The sequence below is a fragment of the Oncorhynchus mykiss genome, chromosome 24 (assembly GCF_057628025.1).
Source record: "Oncorhynchus mykiss isolate SJ-2025 chromosome 24, ASM5762802v1, whole genome shotgun sequence".
NCBI classification, from domain to species: domain Eukaryota; kingdom Metazoa; phylum Chordata; class Actinopteri; order Salmoniformes; family Salmonidae; genus Oncorhynchus; species Oncorhynchus mykiss.
This window is the reverse complement of record NC_143045.1, coordinates 22881848-22899911: the sequence shown is the minus strand read 5'-3', so window position 1 is coordinate 22899911 and position 18064 is coordinate 22881848. Positions and strand designations below refer to the sequence as shown.

The 18064-nt window shown below is 41.4% G+C and overlaps 1 protein-coding gene across 1 annotated transcript; it reads right to left on the bottom strand.

Annotated features, from left to right (window-relative positions):
- Positions 1-4028: 4028 nt before the first annotated feature.
- On the bottom strand, positions 4029-17645 carry LOC110504032 (homeobox protein BarH-like 2). Its single transcript, XM_021582827.3, has 4 exons — positions 17133-17645; positions 9223-9538; positions 5986-6070; positions 4029-5667 (listed from the first exon to the last, which is right to left on the bottom strand). Exons 1-4 carry the CDS (start codon positions 17317-17319, stop codon positions 5368-5370), a joined length of 888 nt encoding a protein of 295 aa, XP_021438502.1. The 5' UTR covers positions 17320-17645; the 3' UTR covers positions 4029-5367.
- Positions 17646-18064: the final 419 nt, after the last annotated feature.

Sequence of the window (18064 nt, the reverse complement as noted above, 5' to 3'; positions counted from 1 at the left end):
CGCCTGAAATGAAGTGGGGTGGACCAACGCATATGTCATCATTATGAATGTTTATATACTTGTTCACGGTAATGTTCTCCTCTGCTGCTGTTGAAAACAATAGGGTGATTGTTCCTGTTGTCGGCAGGATCTCCCTCTATTGACTTTAGTACGCCTGCTGTGCCTCCTTCCCTTGGTATTTAGAAATTGCTTCCCCTGTCATAACAGAGAAGGGAATAAAACACTGAGTGCACACCTCAAATCAACAGGGCTAATTGTCTGCAGAGCGTGAGTTAAGTTGACAGGTGAAGGTGCGCGATGGATGCTTTACCGGGGGGGGGGGGGGGGGGGGGTTGGGATTGACACCAGCTCCACTCTTTATGACCTGTGTCTGAACCTGTGACAAAATTGCAGGCTCTTTGTTAATTTTAATTTGTTTACCTTTAACCAATTCTTATTTACAGTGACTACCAAAAGTCAAAAAGGCCTTAAAAAAAACTATAGGACAAAACACACATCCCGACAAGAGAGACACCACAACACTACATAAAGAGAGACCTAAGACAACAACAGAGCATGGCAGCAACACATGACAACACAGCATGATAGCAACACAATATGGCAGCAGCACAACATGGTAGCAGCACAAAACATGGTACAAATATTATTGGGCATAGACAACACAAACTCTTCAATAAGACCTCTGGTGTTTTACCCAGGGCTGTTTTTGTAACCCTTCATTACCTCGCCATATAACAATTACCCAGCAGCAGTGCTCAGCTCCCTGCCTGTGGAGACCTGCCGCTCCGCTTAGCTCAGTTCACAGCTCATACAACAGGCCTGCCTGCCTAGCTGGCTGCCAACCACAGCCTTTGTTTTCACAAGGCTTTAATAGGGACATGTTGCCCTCGGTTTCTGCAATTAAAAGAGATTCACTGTACCTGCTCGAATCTATCTGTTTTTCTAGTTCTAATTCAACCAGGTGGCTTGGTTGAGTGAATCACTTCTCATTCACATCAACCTGGCTCTGACTGGCAAGTGGCGTACTAAATTTAAAATAGTCAAACATATTCACTACCATTCAAAAGATTGGGGTCACTTAGAAAAGTCCTTGTTATTGAAAGAAAAGCACATTTTTTGTCCATTAAAATAACATCAAATTGATCAGAAATACTGTGTAGATATTGTTAATGTTGTAAATGACTAGTGTAGTTGGAAACGGCAGATTTTTTATGGAATATCTATATTGAAGTAGAGGCCCATTATCAGCAACCATCACTCCTGCGTTCCAAGGGCACATTGTGTTAGCTAATACAAGTTAATCATTTTAAAAGGCTAATTGATCATTTGAAAACCCTTTTGCAATTATGTTAGCACAGCTGGAAACTGTTGTCTTGATTAAAGAAGCAATAAGACTGTCCTTCTTTAGACTTGTTGAGTATCTGGAGCATCAGCATTTGTGGGTTCGATTACAGGCTCAAAATGGCCAGAAACAAAAACTTTCTTCTGAAACTCGTCAGAAGTTTCTATTCTTGTTCTGAGAAATGAAGGCTATTCCATGCGAGAAATTGCCAAGAAACTGAATATCTCATACAACGCTGTGTACAACTCCCGTCACAGAGCGCACGCACATCTGTCTCTAACCAGAATAGAAAGAGGAGTGGGAGGCCCCGGCGCACAACTGAGCAAGAGGACATGTACATTAGTGTCTAGTTTGAAAAACAGATGCCTCACAAGTCCTCAACTGGCAGCTTCATTAAATAGTACCCGCAAAACACAAGTCTCAACGTCAACAGTGAAGAGGTGACTGGCCCTCTAGGCAGAGTTGCAAAGACAAAGCCATATCTCAGACTGGCCAGTAAAAATAAAATATTTAGATGTGCAAAAGAACACAGACACTGGACAGAGGAACTCTGCCTAAAAAGCCAGCATCCCGGAGTCGCCTCTTCACTGTTGACATTGAAACGGGTGTTTTGTGGTTACTATTTAATGAAGCTGCCAGGTGAGGACTTGTGAAGCGTCTGTTTCTCAAACTAGACACGCTGATGTACTTGTCATCTTGCTCAGTTGTGCACCGGGGCCTCCCACTCCTCTTTCTATTCTGGTTAGAGCCAATTTGCGCTGTTCTGTGAAGGGAGTAGTACACAGCGTTGTACGAGATATTCAATTTCTTGACAATTTATCGCATGGAATAGCCTTCATTTCTCTTTGTTTCTGGCCATTTTGAGCCCGTAATCAAACCCACAAATGCTGATGCTCCAGATACTCAATGAGTCTAAAGGACAGTTTTATTGCTTCTTTAACCAAGACAATAGTTTTCAGCTGTGCTAACATAATTGAGAAAGGGTTTTCTAATGATCAATTAGCCTTTTAAAATTATAAACTTGGATTAGCTAACACAACGTGACATTGGAACACAGGAGGGATTGTTGCTGATCATGTGCCTCTGTACGCCTATGTAGATATTCCATAAAAAAATCTGCCGTTTCCAGCCACAATAGTCATTTACAACATTAACAATGTCTACACTGTATTTCTGATCAATTTTATGTTATTTTAATGGACATTTCTTTCAATTTTCTTAAAAAAAAAAAAGTTATTTTCTAAGTGACCCCAAATGTATTAATGGTAGTGTACATCAGTCAAAACAAATGACTGGGAACTAACTGTACAATGCACCAGTCAATAATGAAACTCAGTAATTCCTTGGTAGATCCTCTTCGTGATCCTTGGCATCTTCACCTCTGTTTTCGGGCAGTCGACTGGCATAGAAATATGATTGACAGTCGTCATACTCAATGATGAAATATTACTTTTTATTCCATGGCTTAGAATGATGGGGTCTTGACAAAAACAATGAAAGTGAAAACATGGCATAGTTTGGCTCCAGTTGCTCATATCCAGCCTCTTGTTCATGCTACACTCAGTGTTCTGGCCAATGTAAATATAAACTGAGTTGTCTGATGCTCTGGCAATGTCTTGTTAAGGTTGGCAGTTGGCATCATGCTTATGCCCCTTCCACCGCATGCCCCTGAAGACTCATATTTGTGTAGCTTTAATACCATGGAAAGATCTTGCCTTGACTGTTCTTGCCTTGCCTGAATAAAAGCTACCTTTTCCCCCTCCCCTCCGTTCTCCACCTTGGCCTTCCTCAGATCTTCACGCCCACACACAGAGCTGCCTCTCACCCCGACACCGCACCATCACTTCCTGCCTATAGGGCTGTACTGACGGTCCAAGGAAGGAACCAGGGGCTGCTGTACACCTGTAAATACACATTCATGGAAAGCATCATCAAAGTGTTTACCCATGGCGTTAGAGCACATTGCATCTCACTCAGTGCCAACCTGCACTGTTTGTTTTACAAATCATCCATGTCTGGTATCGTGCACTAAAAATACACTTTACAGCATAACTAGCTTGCCTGGCCTGGGTCAAAGAGCAGTGTCTCAGTGAACTAAAGGCCAACGTGTTTGCAGAAAAGATCAAGATGATAAAATCCCAAAACAGAGTGTATAAAAGGCTTTGTTCTCTAAGTTCTCTAAGTTGTGTATGTTTAACAATTTACTTGATTTGCACAAATGTGTGATTTACGCAACTGTTTCATTAGCTACAGTGATGTCAATGGATAGATGAAATATGTATTTTTCTATGTGACATGAGGCACAGTTGTCTTTCATATGCATTGCCTCGCGGCCTCGCCTTCTGGCGTATGCAGGGGATCTGTCATATCTATGACAACCTTTTTGTGTCAACTCAGCTCGAACCTCTTGCTGCATGTCGGCAGAGGGTTTCATGTATATGTAGTTGCATTGCATATCAGATTAAACCAAAGATTCCTTGTAGCATAGTGAGAGCATAAAGATATTTTTATGGATGAAGATTAAATAAGCCTAGGAGTACACTTAATTCTGGTTCAAATAGTGTTAAAATACAAATGTGGTTTCCTGAAAATCAAATAACCTTGGAGTCCATGCTTGTGGTCTGGTATTTAATGTTTTTAAAATAGTAATTCATATGATAATAATAATAATGGTGGACTTTCATCATTCATATGGAAATGATTGTCATTTTATTACGTGTATTTAAAAGCACAAAACACATGGTAAAAATAACAACATACAGAACAATGAGCATTTTGTTGTTCATGCAAAAATAACTATTCAGTAGCTTTCTAACAAGCATTATTTACATCAGAAAAATACTGTACTAGTTAATGTCAAACCAAAAATAGAATTTTTGTTTTAAAAAAGGAACTCTTTACAAATAGACATCTTTGGAAGGAAAGAACAGGAGGCCAAAGCGGAAAGTCAAAGTGTTGACAACCAGCTGAAGACAGTTTTATGTGGGGAGTCTGTAAGGCAGAGTTGGAGGAGTGCTCCTTTGATGCAAAGGCCTGCGGGCTGAGAACCTCTCTAAAAGATTTTAAATGTTTGGCAGTTTCCTCGTTTCTTTGGCACAGGCTGTGATTTATTCAATTCTACAGTCTCTGACAGCTTAAGAGGCTTCCCTCGTGGCAGTAAAATCATTCTGCCCCAGAGTCAAAAGAGAAAGGTAAAGAATTCGATACACCTTATTTTTCTCCAAATGAAAATATAATAATTTACATATACTCTATATTTTTCTTTCCAGAATATTGCTACAGTATGTTACAGTGCATGTCTTTATAGATACAAATTGAAATATATTGTTTTGGAAACATCAAATGCAAAAGGAACATAACATAAGTTCATTGAACAATTAAACGAGACGATGCTGTGGCTCTGGGACAGAAATACAATTTCGTTCAAAGCTGTACAGAACAGGTACAACGTCAGTGTTAACTGTAGTCCAGAGCATATAGTATTTATGTATTATTTTTAATAAGCAAAAGTGAAACACTGTAAAATAACACTTAATTTATTATTAATAAACCTTGGTGTTTCTAGACTGATAAAACTTGTGATATCCTCTGAGAGAAAAAGGCACCATGACCAGTGTGGTCATTTCATGTTATGTTATAAGTACAATACTCAGGCAAACTGTATAGCATGTGACTAAAGGAGTCCTCTTGCAGTAGAACAAGCAGGTTTGAGGCTGGGGAGGTGATACTGTTGACACAGGGACAAAATGCACTGTACAATTCTGGATTTTTCATTTCTATGTACTGTATATGCCTGACACTACATGTAAACTCGTTTCATTCCAGTATACGGCGGAAGTGATATGGCAAAACCCAAATGATCTACCTATGAATGTCATCCAGTACAGTCAAACCTCAAACACGACTGAATAATCTACACCAGACAGGCTTTTTTCAGCGATCCTGAGCCACTACAGTAAGTGTTTCTGTATTCCAGTCAGCACCAGTCTTTAGCTGTTTCATTCATACATTAATAATTGTCTTATTTAGCTGGTGGCGTGTGTCTCTGACTGCATTGGGAGTGGCTGCTCTCGCTGAACTTGACCCTCGCTCACCGCCATGGGATTGTGGGTCTCTGTTGCCCCGGCGACCGTGCTGAGGTTCTGGGGTTCCGATTGGGGAGCTTTTCCGTGGGCCAAGGCCTCTTCGGCTGCGATCCTCATCCTCTCATCCTCAGCCAGCCTGGCCAGCCTTTCCTCTGCCTCTATCTCCTCGGTGGTGGGGATGGAGTTCTTCTTGGGCCTGCCCTTGGGCTTGGTGGGGGCCTCCTGCCCGCCCTTCAGCACCTGGAGCAACATAACGCACACAAACACAGACACGTGGTTCAGTGGGGTTGTGATAAATGCTGGCTGCGGTCAAAGGCAACCATGGTTATTATAGTAATTAAGGGAAGATGTATGGCTCTGAGCTGCCCCACATAGGGTCATTAATCTGGGGAGTTAACGATTTGAGACTTTTGTTCTCTGAGCTGCTGACCTGACTAGACTAGACTTTTGTGTCCCAGTCCCTCATCATCCCTCCAACTCAGTCATTTCCACCCTTACCACTCCTTCCCTTTACACTGACCCAGGGTCATTGTTGTTATGTGTGTGTGGCGCTCTCACCATTTTCTTCCACTTCATCCTTCTGTTCTGGTACCAGGTCTTCACTTGAAGTTGTGTGAGGCCTAGGGACTGGGCCAGGTCTAGTCTGCAGGGAAACAAAGACACACAGTACACACAGCAACTCAGGGTACATGTTTTTGAAACTTGAGTTCATTCTTTATAAGATGAAAAGCAGCAGGAGATAGACAATTGATTTGCACAGAGAGGGTGTAGCTGGAGTAATCAAACTAAAATTAATGAGTTACTTTAGCTTTCCAATCACCTGTTGACTATCCTGCCCTGAAATGCATGCCATCATTAGCCATATACATTGTATCATCTAGATGGCGTTCCCTTTGGAGACTAGCTTGCATCCTAACCATGACTTTATAACCACATTCTGGCATGGTGCATCAAAGTACTGTAGTCTCTTTGATACACCCTCTTATGGTCCAGAGAGAGACTTTACACCTGCAGCATATAGGAGAACCCTTATTGAACATATGTAAGGGAGTTCAGTTATCCAATCATAGCATTTGTATCTGGATGTTCAGGGGGGTATGGAATCCTGGACACTTCCACCACATGTTCTGATCCATGACTAATAAGGATATTGGTTGGCGTGTAACATGATATCCCAGGAAGGGGGTCAGTGAAAGACGGATCAGCCTACAGAGGGAGGGGGCTTTATCTGGTTTTTGAAATGAGATTTCCGCCACATCTCAATTCTAAGTCCTTCACACTCAAATGAGTGGAACTGGCTTTCATTAGAGAGAGAGAGAGAGAGAGAGAGAGAGAGAGAGAGAGAGAGAGAGAGAGAGAGAGAGACGAGAGAGAGAGAGAGAGAGAGAGAGAGAGAGAGAGAGAGAGAGAGAGAGAGAGAGAGAGAGAGAGAGGATTACTACTGATCCATCAGCTTGCCCTCTGATCTTGTATCCTCTTCCTATCTTCTCATCCTCCCTTCTTTCCCGCCCTCACCATCTCTATCTGACCTGATTTGAAATGATTACATAGAGGAACATCAGTCCATACAACTGTAGACAGTATAGACAGCCACACGGCCTCAATGATTGAGTGCAGAAGAAAAGCGTGTGTGCATACTTTTTAAAAAAACAACACTCTACACCAAAAATACAGGCAAACCGCCCAGTGGAGAGACTAGAGGCAAGGAAAGTAATTTCAGGAGGGGAAAGCACCTCAGTTATTTATGGTCATTAGTCTTCTATGGAGGGAAACCACACACTCACAGCAACAGACTGCCATACAGTACTGTAGAATGACTCTGCTGGAGGCACTTAGAAGTCCTCTGTTTGCTGTTCAAGTCTCTAACCTGTATCAGCAGGGATTTTAGTTGCAGCTTAATGCATAATGATAATGATGATGATGCTGATTATACTAATCTCAATTAAATAAAATCATTACTGCCTAATGATTTAAATCATTACAGTCTGTGGTGTGGTGTTGGGGGCTTTTTATATGCTGTTTTCCTCAGAGCATTGTCTCAGTCAAAGACCACAGTGTCTCCAAGCCAAGAAATAGCTAAAGAAAAAAAAGCAGAGACAAGGAGTTATCTTTGGATCATAACAAAGTGAACTGGGGAGCATGCCACACTTGTGATGTGGGCTTTGAAAGGGGATTTTCTCTGTTTATGTTTTCAATCCAGCTGTGGGTTTAATTAGTTCATCACAGCCAGTGGGAATTTGATTATTGGCATTATACAGATTTGTCAGTGAGGACAGGGTGGGTCGTTTGGATCACCGCTGGGCTATTGTAGTCTACCTCAGCCTGCCTGGGAGTTCACAGGGGAGGTGTGGTGTGGCTCATTGGCTAGAACAGAGAAGTGTGATTTGCATTGAAGAAGAGATGCATTGTGGGAGCTTTCCCCAGAATGAGATGTGAATTAACAGGTTAGTTGACAACGTCACAAAAATAATGCGCACATTTCAACATGTCAGAACGCCGTGTGTTGTTGTGATTCTGGATGGCCAGATTGCTAGCAAAAATAACAAGAATCTGCCATGTGGGGAATCGTAGTTGGCTAGTTTCAGCTTGTTCTTGATACCATGTCTTGTTTTTACGTGTTTTTACTGATGTCACGTCTATGCTAATATGGCTAGCTAGCTAATCAACAACTGTAACGATGTGTTTTAGAGACAACAAGTGCTCATCCTACAAATGTATTTGTTTTCAATAAACATTGGAGACTAAAGATAGTTTACATGTTGTCAACAATCTAAGCCAACCCCGCCTGATTTGATTCATAAATCGCCAACCCATCTATAGACAGGGTTGATAACAAGCATGCTCTCACAATTCTTCTTCAGATTCTTCAGGGCCAAGGAGAAGGAACAGGCAGGTTTTAAAATAGTCAAGTTCCAGTAAATACACTGGTGCCTTTTTTAGTACAAATCTACAACAATATAAAAAATAACTGACCATTTTCAAAGCATTTTGTGGCTGTTGAGTTTTAGTAAAATAGTGATTTATCTTCTCGCTCTGAACAAGCTGTTGTAACCATGTGTTGCTGAGGTTTACTAGCTGTCTGGTGTTCTTGTTGCTCGACCAAAGGAAAATCTGAGGTTTATGGCTCAATATTAACTTGGGTTATAATGGAAATACGTCCGGTAGGCCAAATCTGAAAGTGGAGTTTAAAATAAAATGGAAAATGTGTTATGGCCGTATGTCAGGTCTCAAAAATGACCCAGGGACTGGAACCTACGACATGGATATTAACATGAATATTACCTCATCTAAATACAGTGTATAAAGCTAAATGCATTTTATATACACCTGCACATATATTACATGATTGGCAGTCAATCAATGGAGTATATGTCTGTTTGCTTGTGTTGGCAGATGTCCCGATTTTCTTGAATAGAGCAGTGTTTCTTTGTTGAGGCTTTTTGCTATTCAAAAGCTTATGGTTAAAATGTTGCTCTTGTCTCAACTAGAATGCTGAGGTAATGCCTGGATTAGATAACTTAACATTACATGACATATTGCCCAGGACATACATCAAAATGTTATGATGTTGATGCTGAACCTCTAGTCAGCTATTGCATTTGTTTTATGTTTTATGAAGTTTGGTTGCTTTCACAGAATTTCTCATTTTCACCAGCTTGACTGACCGAATGAAATACGGTATGACATTTGAGAGGTAGTATAATACTGATCTATCAGGAAGTAGCTTCTTTCAAGTAACCAATCAGACTGCTTTCATTTTGGCCTAACAGTGGCGAGATGCAATACGATACTGACCTATCAGGGGTGGAGAGGTACTTCTGTTTCTGGAACTTCTTCTCCAGGCCCATGAGCTGCAGCTCAGTGAAGATGGTGCGGCTGCGTCTGGGTTTCTTCAGCCGGGGGGTACTGTGCTCCGTGTCTGACTCGCTGCTGATGCTGACAGTTGTCTCGCTGTGGGAGGGCTCGGAGACCCGGGAGTGGTGCTGGGGGGAGAGCAGGGTCAGATTGGGAACCTGGCCGGGGGAGGAGGGCTGGGAAAGGTGAGGGGGCAGGTTGGGGGGCTGCCGCGTGATGACTGAGAGGAGGGGGTAGGCCCGCAGTGAGGAGGACCCTAAAAAAGCAAAAAGAGAGATAGGTCAGAGGCAGGGTAAAATGCAGAGCATTAAATACAATTGTACTTTTATATTCTCATTTTTAGTAGTGGTTTTATTTGGTACTGTATGCATCACCACGGATGGTAGTTTTTATAGACCTGTAATAATCATTTAGACTGGGTTCCTTTTCATTGCTCTTTTTTTACGAAAAGTGTTTTGACCTCTTTGATGTAGAAGGTTGTGATCTTAATGACGCACTGTGTGTTTTACTCTGCTACTCTGAACCCACCAATAAAAAAAATTCCTTGGCCAGAGAAATGATGTGTCTTTGCCACCCTGAACACACACAAACACACTCACCCACTCACTCACTCACTCTCACACACACACACACGCACACACACACGCACACGCGCACACGCATACACACACACACACACAAACACACACAAGGCTGTAAATCCAAAGTGACTATGCCCCTTGCCGTTTAACTCTCTCCCCCATGATTCATCTCTCTTTCTCTCGTCTTGCTCTCCACCCACCCCCCACCTCTCTTCTCTCTCTATCTCTTTATCTATGCAGACAGAAGCAGCGAGACGCCAGAATCAATAAAAAGTAACAAATGTCTGGGGTGGCCACCCACTGGAGCCAAGACCAAAGACGGCGCTCTAGCATAAACATAATATCTGGTGGAAAAAACCTTATGGCTTCAAATAAACAGCAGATCCCCATGGCATAATTTACGACTGAACTAAGACTGACATAGAAACTAATGCTCTGTCTGCTATGTGGCAGGAGAGAGGGATGTGCTTAGGAAGAAGATATGGAGAGAGATAAAATCCAATGACGGAGTAGAGAGGACATTATGCTGTCACATTACAAACACAGAATAGTCTTTCCCCTTGTGTCTTCCTAGATGCCTGTGGTGGATCTGCCTCTCTTATCTCTCCACCAACACATACTGTAGACAAGCTATATTATTCAAACCCTACATTCACAACTGAGAGGATACACCCAGGCAGACCGTGGTCTTAAATTTGTATCCCCTTTCTCTGACATTTTCAGTAATGTTCAGAAGTTATGGGAGCTGGTGTGACAGGGGGTTGGTTGGTTGGTCTGGGAGGTAATGGTCTGGGAGGTAATGGTCTGGGCGGGGGGGGGGGGGGGGGATTACTCGCTGCAGCCTGCTCCTACCATATCTACATCCCCTATTCTCTCAGACAGCACCTCGGGCTCATCCCTATATACATGACATCACGCAAGACATCATCGCAGGGCACTGAGCTCATCACTAATCGTTCACCTCGGTGAATAGCTGCTACTGCTGCTGTCTGGACATGATGCCTCCTTCCCTCCACAACGCCTCTTTCTCTCTTTCGTTCTCTTCCTCTCTCTTTCTGTTACTCTCCTATATTACCGTTGTCTTTGATGTTGAGATTGTGACAAACTGAGGGGAACTGTGCAGATGTCCTAACTTGATTTTTATTAAATGGCATATTTATCTCTGTTACATTTTAACACATATATTTATCTTTCGGAAATATATTGTTATTATTATGGAATAATCCAAAATACACAGATATATCATAACATAATAAGTCCAAGTGATGAATTGTTCCTGTCATTTTAAATGAGAAGATTGATTGAAAAGAAAGAACGGAAACATCTTGATTTCTTTCACGTTCTTCAGGAAATCTCCTGTCAGTGCAGAGCTTGAGGTTGTCTTTAGAGTTGTGACAGCTGTGTCTTTTGGATGCTTGTCAGCAGGGAAAAATCAGACCTCATGATGACTTTCCACTGACAACTGAGCTGGCTTCCTGAGCCCAGATCTGACACATTGTTGACAAGTGCCAATGCCCGGTCAAAAGTCTACAAATAAACCATTTGTGTAGCAGGGAGAGTGCACTCTGTCCATGCTAAAGCACACTGATACTCTTGACAAGCACAATCGGAATGATCGGACTGGCACGTGCTTGTGGTAGTCATTACAGAATAAATACTTCCTAATAATAGACCAAGAATAGTCTGGAAACATTTGATACACACATGCCTGTTTATCATATATAATCGATAATGTAATCGTTATTGAAGTTTTTAAAAATGTAGATTTTTAGAGTTTAAATCACATTATATACAGTACCAGTCAAAAGTTTGGACACACCTACTCAATGAAGGATTTTTCTTTATTTTTCCTCTTATCTACATTGTTGAATAATAGTGAGTAGATCAAAACTATGTAACAACACAAATGGAATCATGTAGTAACCAAACAAGTGTTAAACAAATCTAAATATATTTGGGATTTTAGATTCTTCAAAGTAGCCACCCTATGCGTTGATGACAGCTTTGCACACTCTTTGCATTCTCTTAACCAGCTTCAACTGGAAAGCTTTTCCAACAGTCTTGAAGGAGTTCCCACATATGCTGAGCACTTGTTGGCTGCTTTTCCTTCACTCTGTGGTCCAACTCATCCCAAACCATCTCATTTGGGTTGAGGTCGGATGATTGTGGAGGCTAGGTCACAGCACAGCACTCCATCACTTTCCTTCTTGGTCAAATAGCCCTTACACAGCCTGGAGGTGGGTTGGGCCATTGTCTAGTTGAAAAACGAATTATAGTCTTACTAAGCGCAAACCAGATGAGATGGCGTATCGCTGCAGAATGCTGTGGTAGCCATGCTGGTTAAGTGTGTATTGAATTCTAAATAAATCACAGACCATGTCACCAGCAGAGCTTCTCCATGCTTCTCGGGTGGAAACCACACATGCGGAGATCATCAGTTCACCCACTTTGCGTCTCACAAAGACACTGCAGTTAGAACCAAAAATCTCAAATTTGGACTCATCAGACCAAAGGACAGATTTCCACCGGTATAATGTCCATTACTTTTGTTTCTTAGCCCAAGCAAGTCTCTTCTTATTGTTGGTTTCCGTTAGTAGTATTTAATTTGCAGCAATTCAACCATGAAGGCCTGATTCACGCAGTCTCCTCTGAACAGTTGCTGTTGAGATGTGTCTGTTACTTGAACTCTGTGAAGCATTTATTTGGGCTAACATTTCTGAGGTGCAGTTAACTCGAATGAACTTTTCCTCTGCAGCAGAGGTAACTCTGGGTCTTCCTTTCCTGTGGCGGTCCTCATGAGAGCCAGTTTCATCAAAGTGCTTGATGGTTTTTGCGACTGCACTTGAAGAAACTTTCAAAGTTCTTGAAATTTTCCAGATTGACTGACCTTCATGTCTTCAAGTAATGATGGACTGCCATTTCTCTTAGCTTGTTTGAGCTGTTCTTGTCATAATATGGGCTTGGTCTTTTACCAAATAGGGCTGTCTTCTGTATACCACCCCTACCTTGTCACAACACAACTGATTGGCTCAAACGCATTATGAATGAAAGAAATTCCACTAATTAGAGAATGCTTAGAGTATGCAAAGTTGTCATCAAGGCAAAGGGTGGCTACTTTGAAGAATCTCAAATATAAAATATATTTAGATTTGTTTAACACTTTTTTCGTTACCACATGATTCCATATGTGTTATTTCATAGTTTTGATGTCTTCACTATTATTCTACAATGTAGAAAATAGTAAAAAAAAATAAAGAAAAACGCTTGAATGAGTAAGTGTATGCAAACTTTTAACTGGTACTGTTTATCATTTGAAGGCATTAACAATGGCAGTTACTCAGTAGAATGAGTCACCATTTTTCTGTTTGCAGGGAAATCTCCAGCAACAAGCTCATTAGTTGTTTGATTTTTACTCCTTATTTTCTGCACCTTTTCTCTTTGTTTAATTGGATTCCAAGATGATGATTCAAGACTTGGCATTCAGAGGCCAAATGAACCTACAGCAACATGTATTGCTTTGGGTACATCATGTGGTGACAGGTTGAGAAGTGTTACATTAGACATATATTTCTTCACTCAACAGCCGTCTTGCCAAGCCAGCCCAAGTCAAACACTGCAGGGATGGGATGGGCAACATGGTATGCTACTTTTTAATCTGTTTCAACTCTCACAGATCAGATCAGTTAAGTGCCAATTTCAACTCAAATTTGGGTTTCATGAGATGTTTTGAGGTTTCTAGAATGTTATGTGTAGTGTTGTGATGCTATTTTCTAATTGTCAGATGGTACTTGTGTACCAATACGAATGCATCGTGTGTTCAGTGCAGCCTGCATTACAATCTACTGTAAACATTTTCTGTGTGTGTGTGTGTGTGTGTGTGTGTGTGTGTGTGTGTGTGTGTGTGTGTGTGTGTGTGTGTGTGTGTGTGTGTGTGTGTGTGTGTGTGTGTGTGTGTGGTGGTTGCATGGGTCAATACTTACTGTGTTAACAGAGACATGATCCTACTCCTCAAGCTAGCCTCGTGGTTAATAGCAGGCCTTATTGTCTGTGGTGGATTAACTGTAAAAATGGGATGAAAACCCTTGGCTCTCCCTGCTTTCTTCCCTAAACCCTCAGTGGTGGCGTATGACTATGCTGCAGTACCTGGGCCCCTCGAGGTCCACACCCTCCTATTTGGCCATTTTTCATCGCACTGTCATGTGAGATTACGCCGGAGTTGATCTTTATCTCTCTCACCTCCTTACAGAAATCCAACTAAAAGCCTTGCCCTGGGTTCTGCTGAGAGATAAGACTCCAAATGAAATATTGTAACCCGTCATTACACTGTTCACAGCTCCCCAGCAAGGTAATGTTCTGCTGGAGGTCAGGTCTGTCTAGCAGGTCTATCACTCCTGTAGTTGTACAAGGCACAAAAACGAGAGCAGAGAATACGCTCTGAGCTCATCAACTGGTTTTACTGTGTACACTGTCGTAAGGGCATTTGGCTTGGTACAGGTAAATGGACCGTTGTGAAACATAAAGCAGGGAGCAGAGAGGCGTGATCTGTGACAGATAAAATCATCACAGAAAAGAGGGGGTTGCCGGATCAAAGAGAGGAGTAATCACTTTGTTGACATGTTGAGTGGCATCCTACTAGTTGATGCCATATTACATCAAGAACAAACAAACAGCTGTTAATTTGGGTAAAAGCCCTCCAGGCCTCACAGCCTGGTTTGTTGCCTGCCCAGCACCACTGTCCTATAGCAGCCTCTACTGGTAACTGCTGGAGCAGAAGCTCCACACCGTAAAAATATAGAGTTCACGTTCACTGATGGGGACCACATCAGGCCAATGGCCTTTCACTGGCCCTGGGCCTATAAGCCTGCCAGCTTCTATATTGAGCGTTACAAGACATTGTGCGGGACTATACTGTGTCTCACACCTCCTCAGCTACGAATAAGTGGTGGGCACTGTGTAGTGAGATGTGGGCTGGTTACTCTATCCATCCATCACAGGGCTGCCAAAACCCTTTACAGTGCCCTCTGGCACACACCGAAACCCCACATTGCCTGCTATTTATACCTTTGTCACTGTCATCATCAAATTGCAGCGGCTATTATTTCATAGTTTAGGCAATTATCATAATAGTTACTTGAGAGAGCAGTAGTCAACGTTGTTTTGACTCATAACAGCAGGATAACCCCTTTGAGAATGGATTCCGAAATGCTGCTGCAATTGAAGGACAAACGTGTGACAGTCTTTCATGCCAAATGCTTTTTAGGAAAATGAATTTGTCAATTCCCTGTATAATTCTAACACGGTGGTGAAAGCTTTTATGACTGACTGCAGAACAACAGTAATTGTGTTTAAATGGCCGTTGGTAAGCCATGATAAGTGGGAAGAAAAGGGAGTTGATGATGATGATTTACAGAAATCAAGTGCTGCTAGATATTGTGTAAACAAAGCATTATCTGTGTCTTTACACTTTGTGCCAATGTTTTGTTTTTTGCTTTTTCAAATCTGCTTGTATTGATTGAGGAATTATTTTATGCAATAATGATTTGTTTTGATTGGCCTTTCTGGATACTGAATGAAGAATGAAGGTAGTCTTCCTCACTGAAACAGTTGGATCAAGTGCATGTAACCCATGCATTTATGAGTTGTGCTGCAATTTACGAGATGACAATTGCAATGAATCTCTCTTCACAAAGCAACATACTTCTATGAATAAAGGTCATTGGGGCTGACTTGCACACTTTATCAGCATACTGTAAACGTTCATGGTGTTTGCACAATCAACTGTAGAGTCAGGCAGACAAATGTCCATCAGTCATGACATACTAACCTTGCCCTTAACCACCATGTACCTGCCCTTACCAATATCAAACCGGGGAACTCTGGACACATCTTGCAGCCCCATATACACAGAAAGAGAGTTAGGTAGAGGGCATTGCCCATGCTTCAGTAAATGCAAAGTGGCAGCAGTAAAAGTCATTAGGCAAGGCTCTGGGTTTAGCACAGCGCCCACATTAATCCTTCTGAATGAGGACAAGTGGCCTAGAGGTTACGGCTCTAGAAACCAAAAGCCTGTTGTTCAACTAAGTGCAGGGTTGGCTGTTGTGCGTTCTGAGTTTGTGTCTTTTGTCAGAAGAGAATATGTTAATTTAAAAGTGTCAACATAATTAACGGGGAACCAGGTTTCACTTTACAAACCACCTTGATTCCAACACTGGGACTTGGTTCATCCTGTATCTATAACATGAACCTAAAAGACTGATGCTGATAATGATCTGAATGTCAGGATAATATATTAAACTAATAATCTAGACTGATTGGAGGGATTTACTGATTTCATGTGAGACGGTATATTGAGAATTGTTAAATAAATGTTATAGGTCCCAGTGCATTAGGTTTTAATTGTGAATGAAATAAAATGGAATTACAGTTAAACTGTGAAATAATGTTTAGGGTTGGAAAAGGATTGATTCATTTCTGCTGTTTTAAAAAAGAAATTCAAACTATCAAGTCTAATAAATAGGTTACTAAAACCCTGGGGTCTACATTAAATCTACTGTACATGTTGCATTTATTTGGTGCTTTTGATTTCATAATTTCACGGGTTAAAGTTACATGACAAAATCTCTGTAAATAGCAGGCTATCACAATAGTATTCTCCATAATATAGACCTTTGATAAATATAGACAGCAGGCCAAACACGAATATAAAAGTCCACCATGAGTAAAAGTGCAAGTCAGGCCAGTCGCCTGAATTCATTTTACACATGGTCCATTTCTATAGTGCGCATCTTGCATTGTTAAACATTAATTGACAATCATGACGTCTAATGTGATTCTGGACCTGTCCCTGTTCCGTATTTTCTTATATTAGAGTAGATTTATCGAAAATAAAGTCATGCAAATGCAGCTCAATTTCTCCAAAGCTGTTATTTGACATGTAATAGATTCTGCACAGGTGTGTTGCGTCATGTTATGGTCTCTACTGACAACTGAATGTAAGATATTTTGTCAATACCCCTAATATAACCATTAGCCTTAGGTATTTCGTGATATGAGTAGACACATGATGGACGATCGCCTGAACGTTACAGAAGAATAAGAAGAATATGCCTATAACTCACTCTGTTCATGATAAACAAAATCAGATGTAGTTTTAATACAATGATGATTAGCATTCACTGCATGCATATAAATATTATATATAAACCATTAACACCATTATGCATTCATCAGCATCCCTTGATTTGACAGAGTTCAAGCATATTCACTTACCCGAACATGAGTGCAGAGGTTTAGGCCTAACGATGAGTGAAGGGCATACTGAGTAAAGAGAAAGTTTCTCAAAGTAATCACAGGTTTCCTTGGAAAGAATTTCGTCAATCATAAAAGTCTTGTAGCGACGCCTGGCTGCTTTCAGCTGTACCGGGGAGGAGAGTCTCAACTCGGCTTGACAGTGCATGATTTCCCGATGTGCTTGACTTTCGCACTGTGCCCAAATATTAACTTCAAAATATCAAAACGAAACCAGTTCAAACTTGAGAGTTGGGTGTCTTCAAGCGATTTATTGATGCATTTTAGTTTTCCGTTTTCGGAACAGGCTTGCTTTGTTCTATCCCTGAGCGGTACTAACTGCAGTTGCCTTCAACTTGAGCGCAGTGCGCTTCAGAGTGGTTATTATGATCTCAGTACAATGTGCCCGGACGCGCCGCTATATATAAACGATCCCCCCATACACATCTTTACTGCATGACACTGCAGATGTCAATCAACGTCTCTCTCGCTCTCTCTCCCTCTCTCGCACTGTCCCTCTCTCTCTCTCCCACTATTCAATTAAATTCAAGGCGCTTTATTGGCATGAAAACACATGTTAACATTGTCAAAGCAAGTGAAGTAGATAATATACAAAAGTGAAATAAACAATCAAATGAACAGTAAACAATCTCACGGAAGTTCCAAACGAATATAAAGACATTACAAATGTCATATTATGTTTTACAGTGTTGTGACGATGTGCAAATGGTTAAAGTACAAAAGGGGAAAAAAATCAACATAAATATGGCTTGTATTTACAATGGTGTTTGTTCTTCACTGGTTGCCCTTTTCTTGTGGCAACAGGTCATAAATCTTGCTGTTGTGATGGCACACTGTGGTATTTCTTTCACCCAGTAGATATGGGAGTTTATCAAAATCGTTTTTTTTTCGAA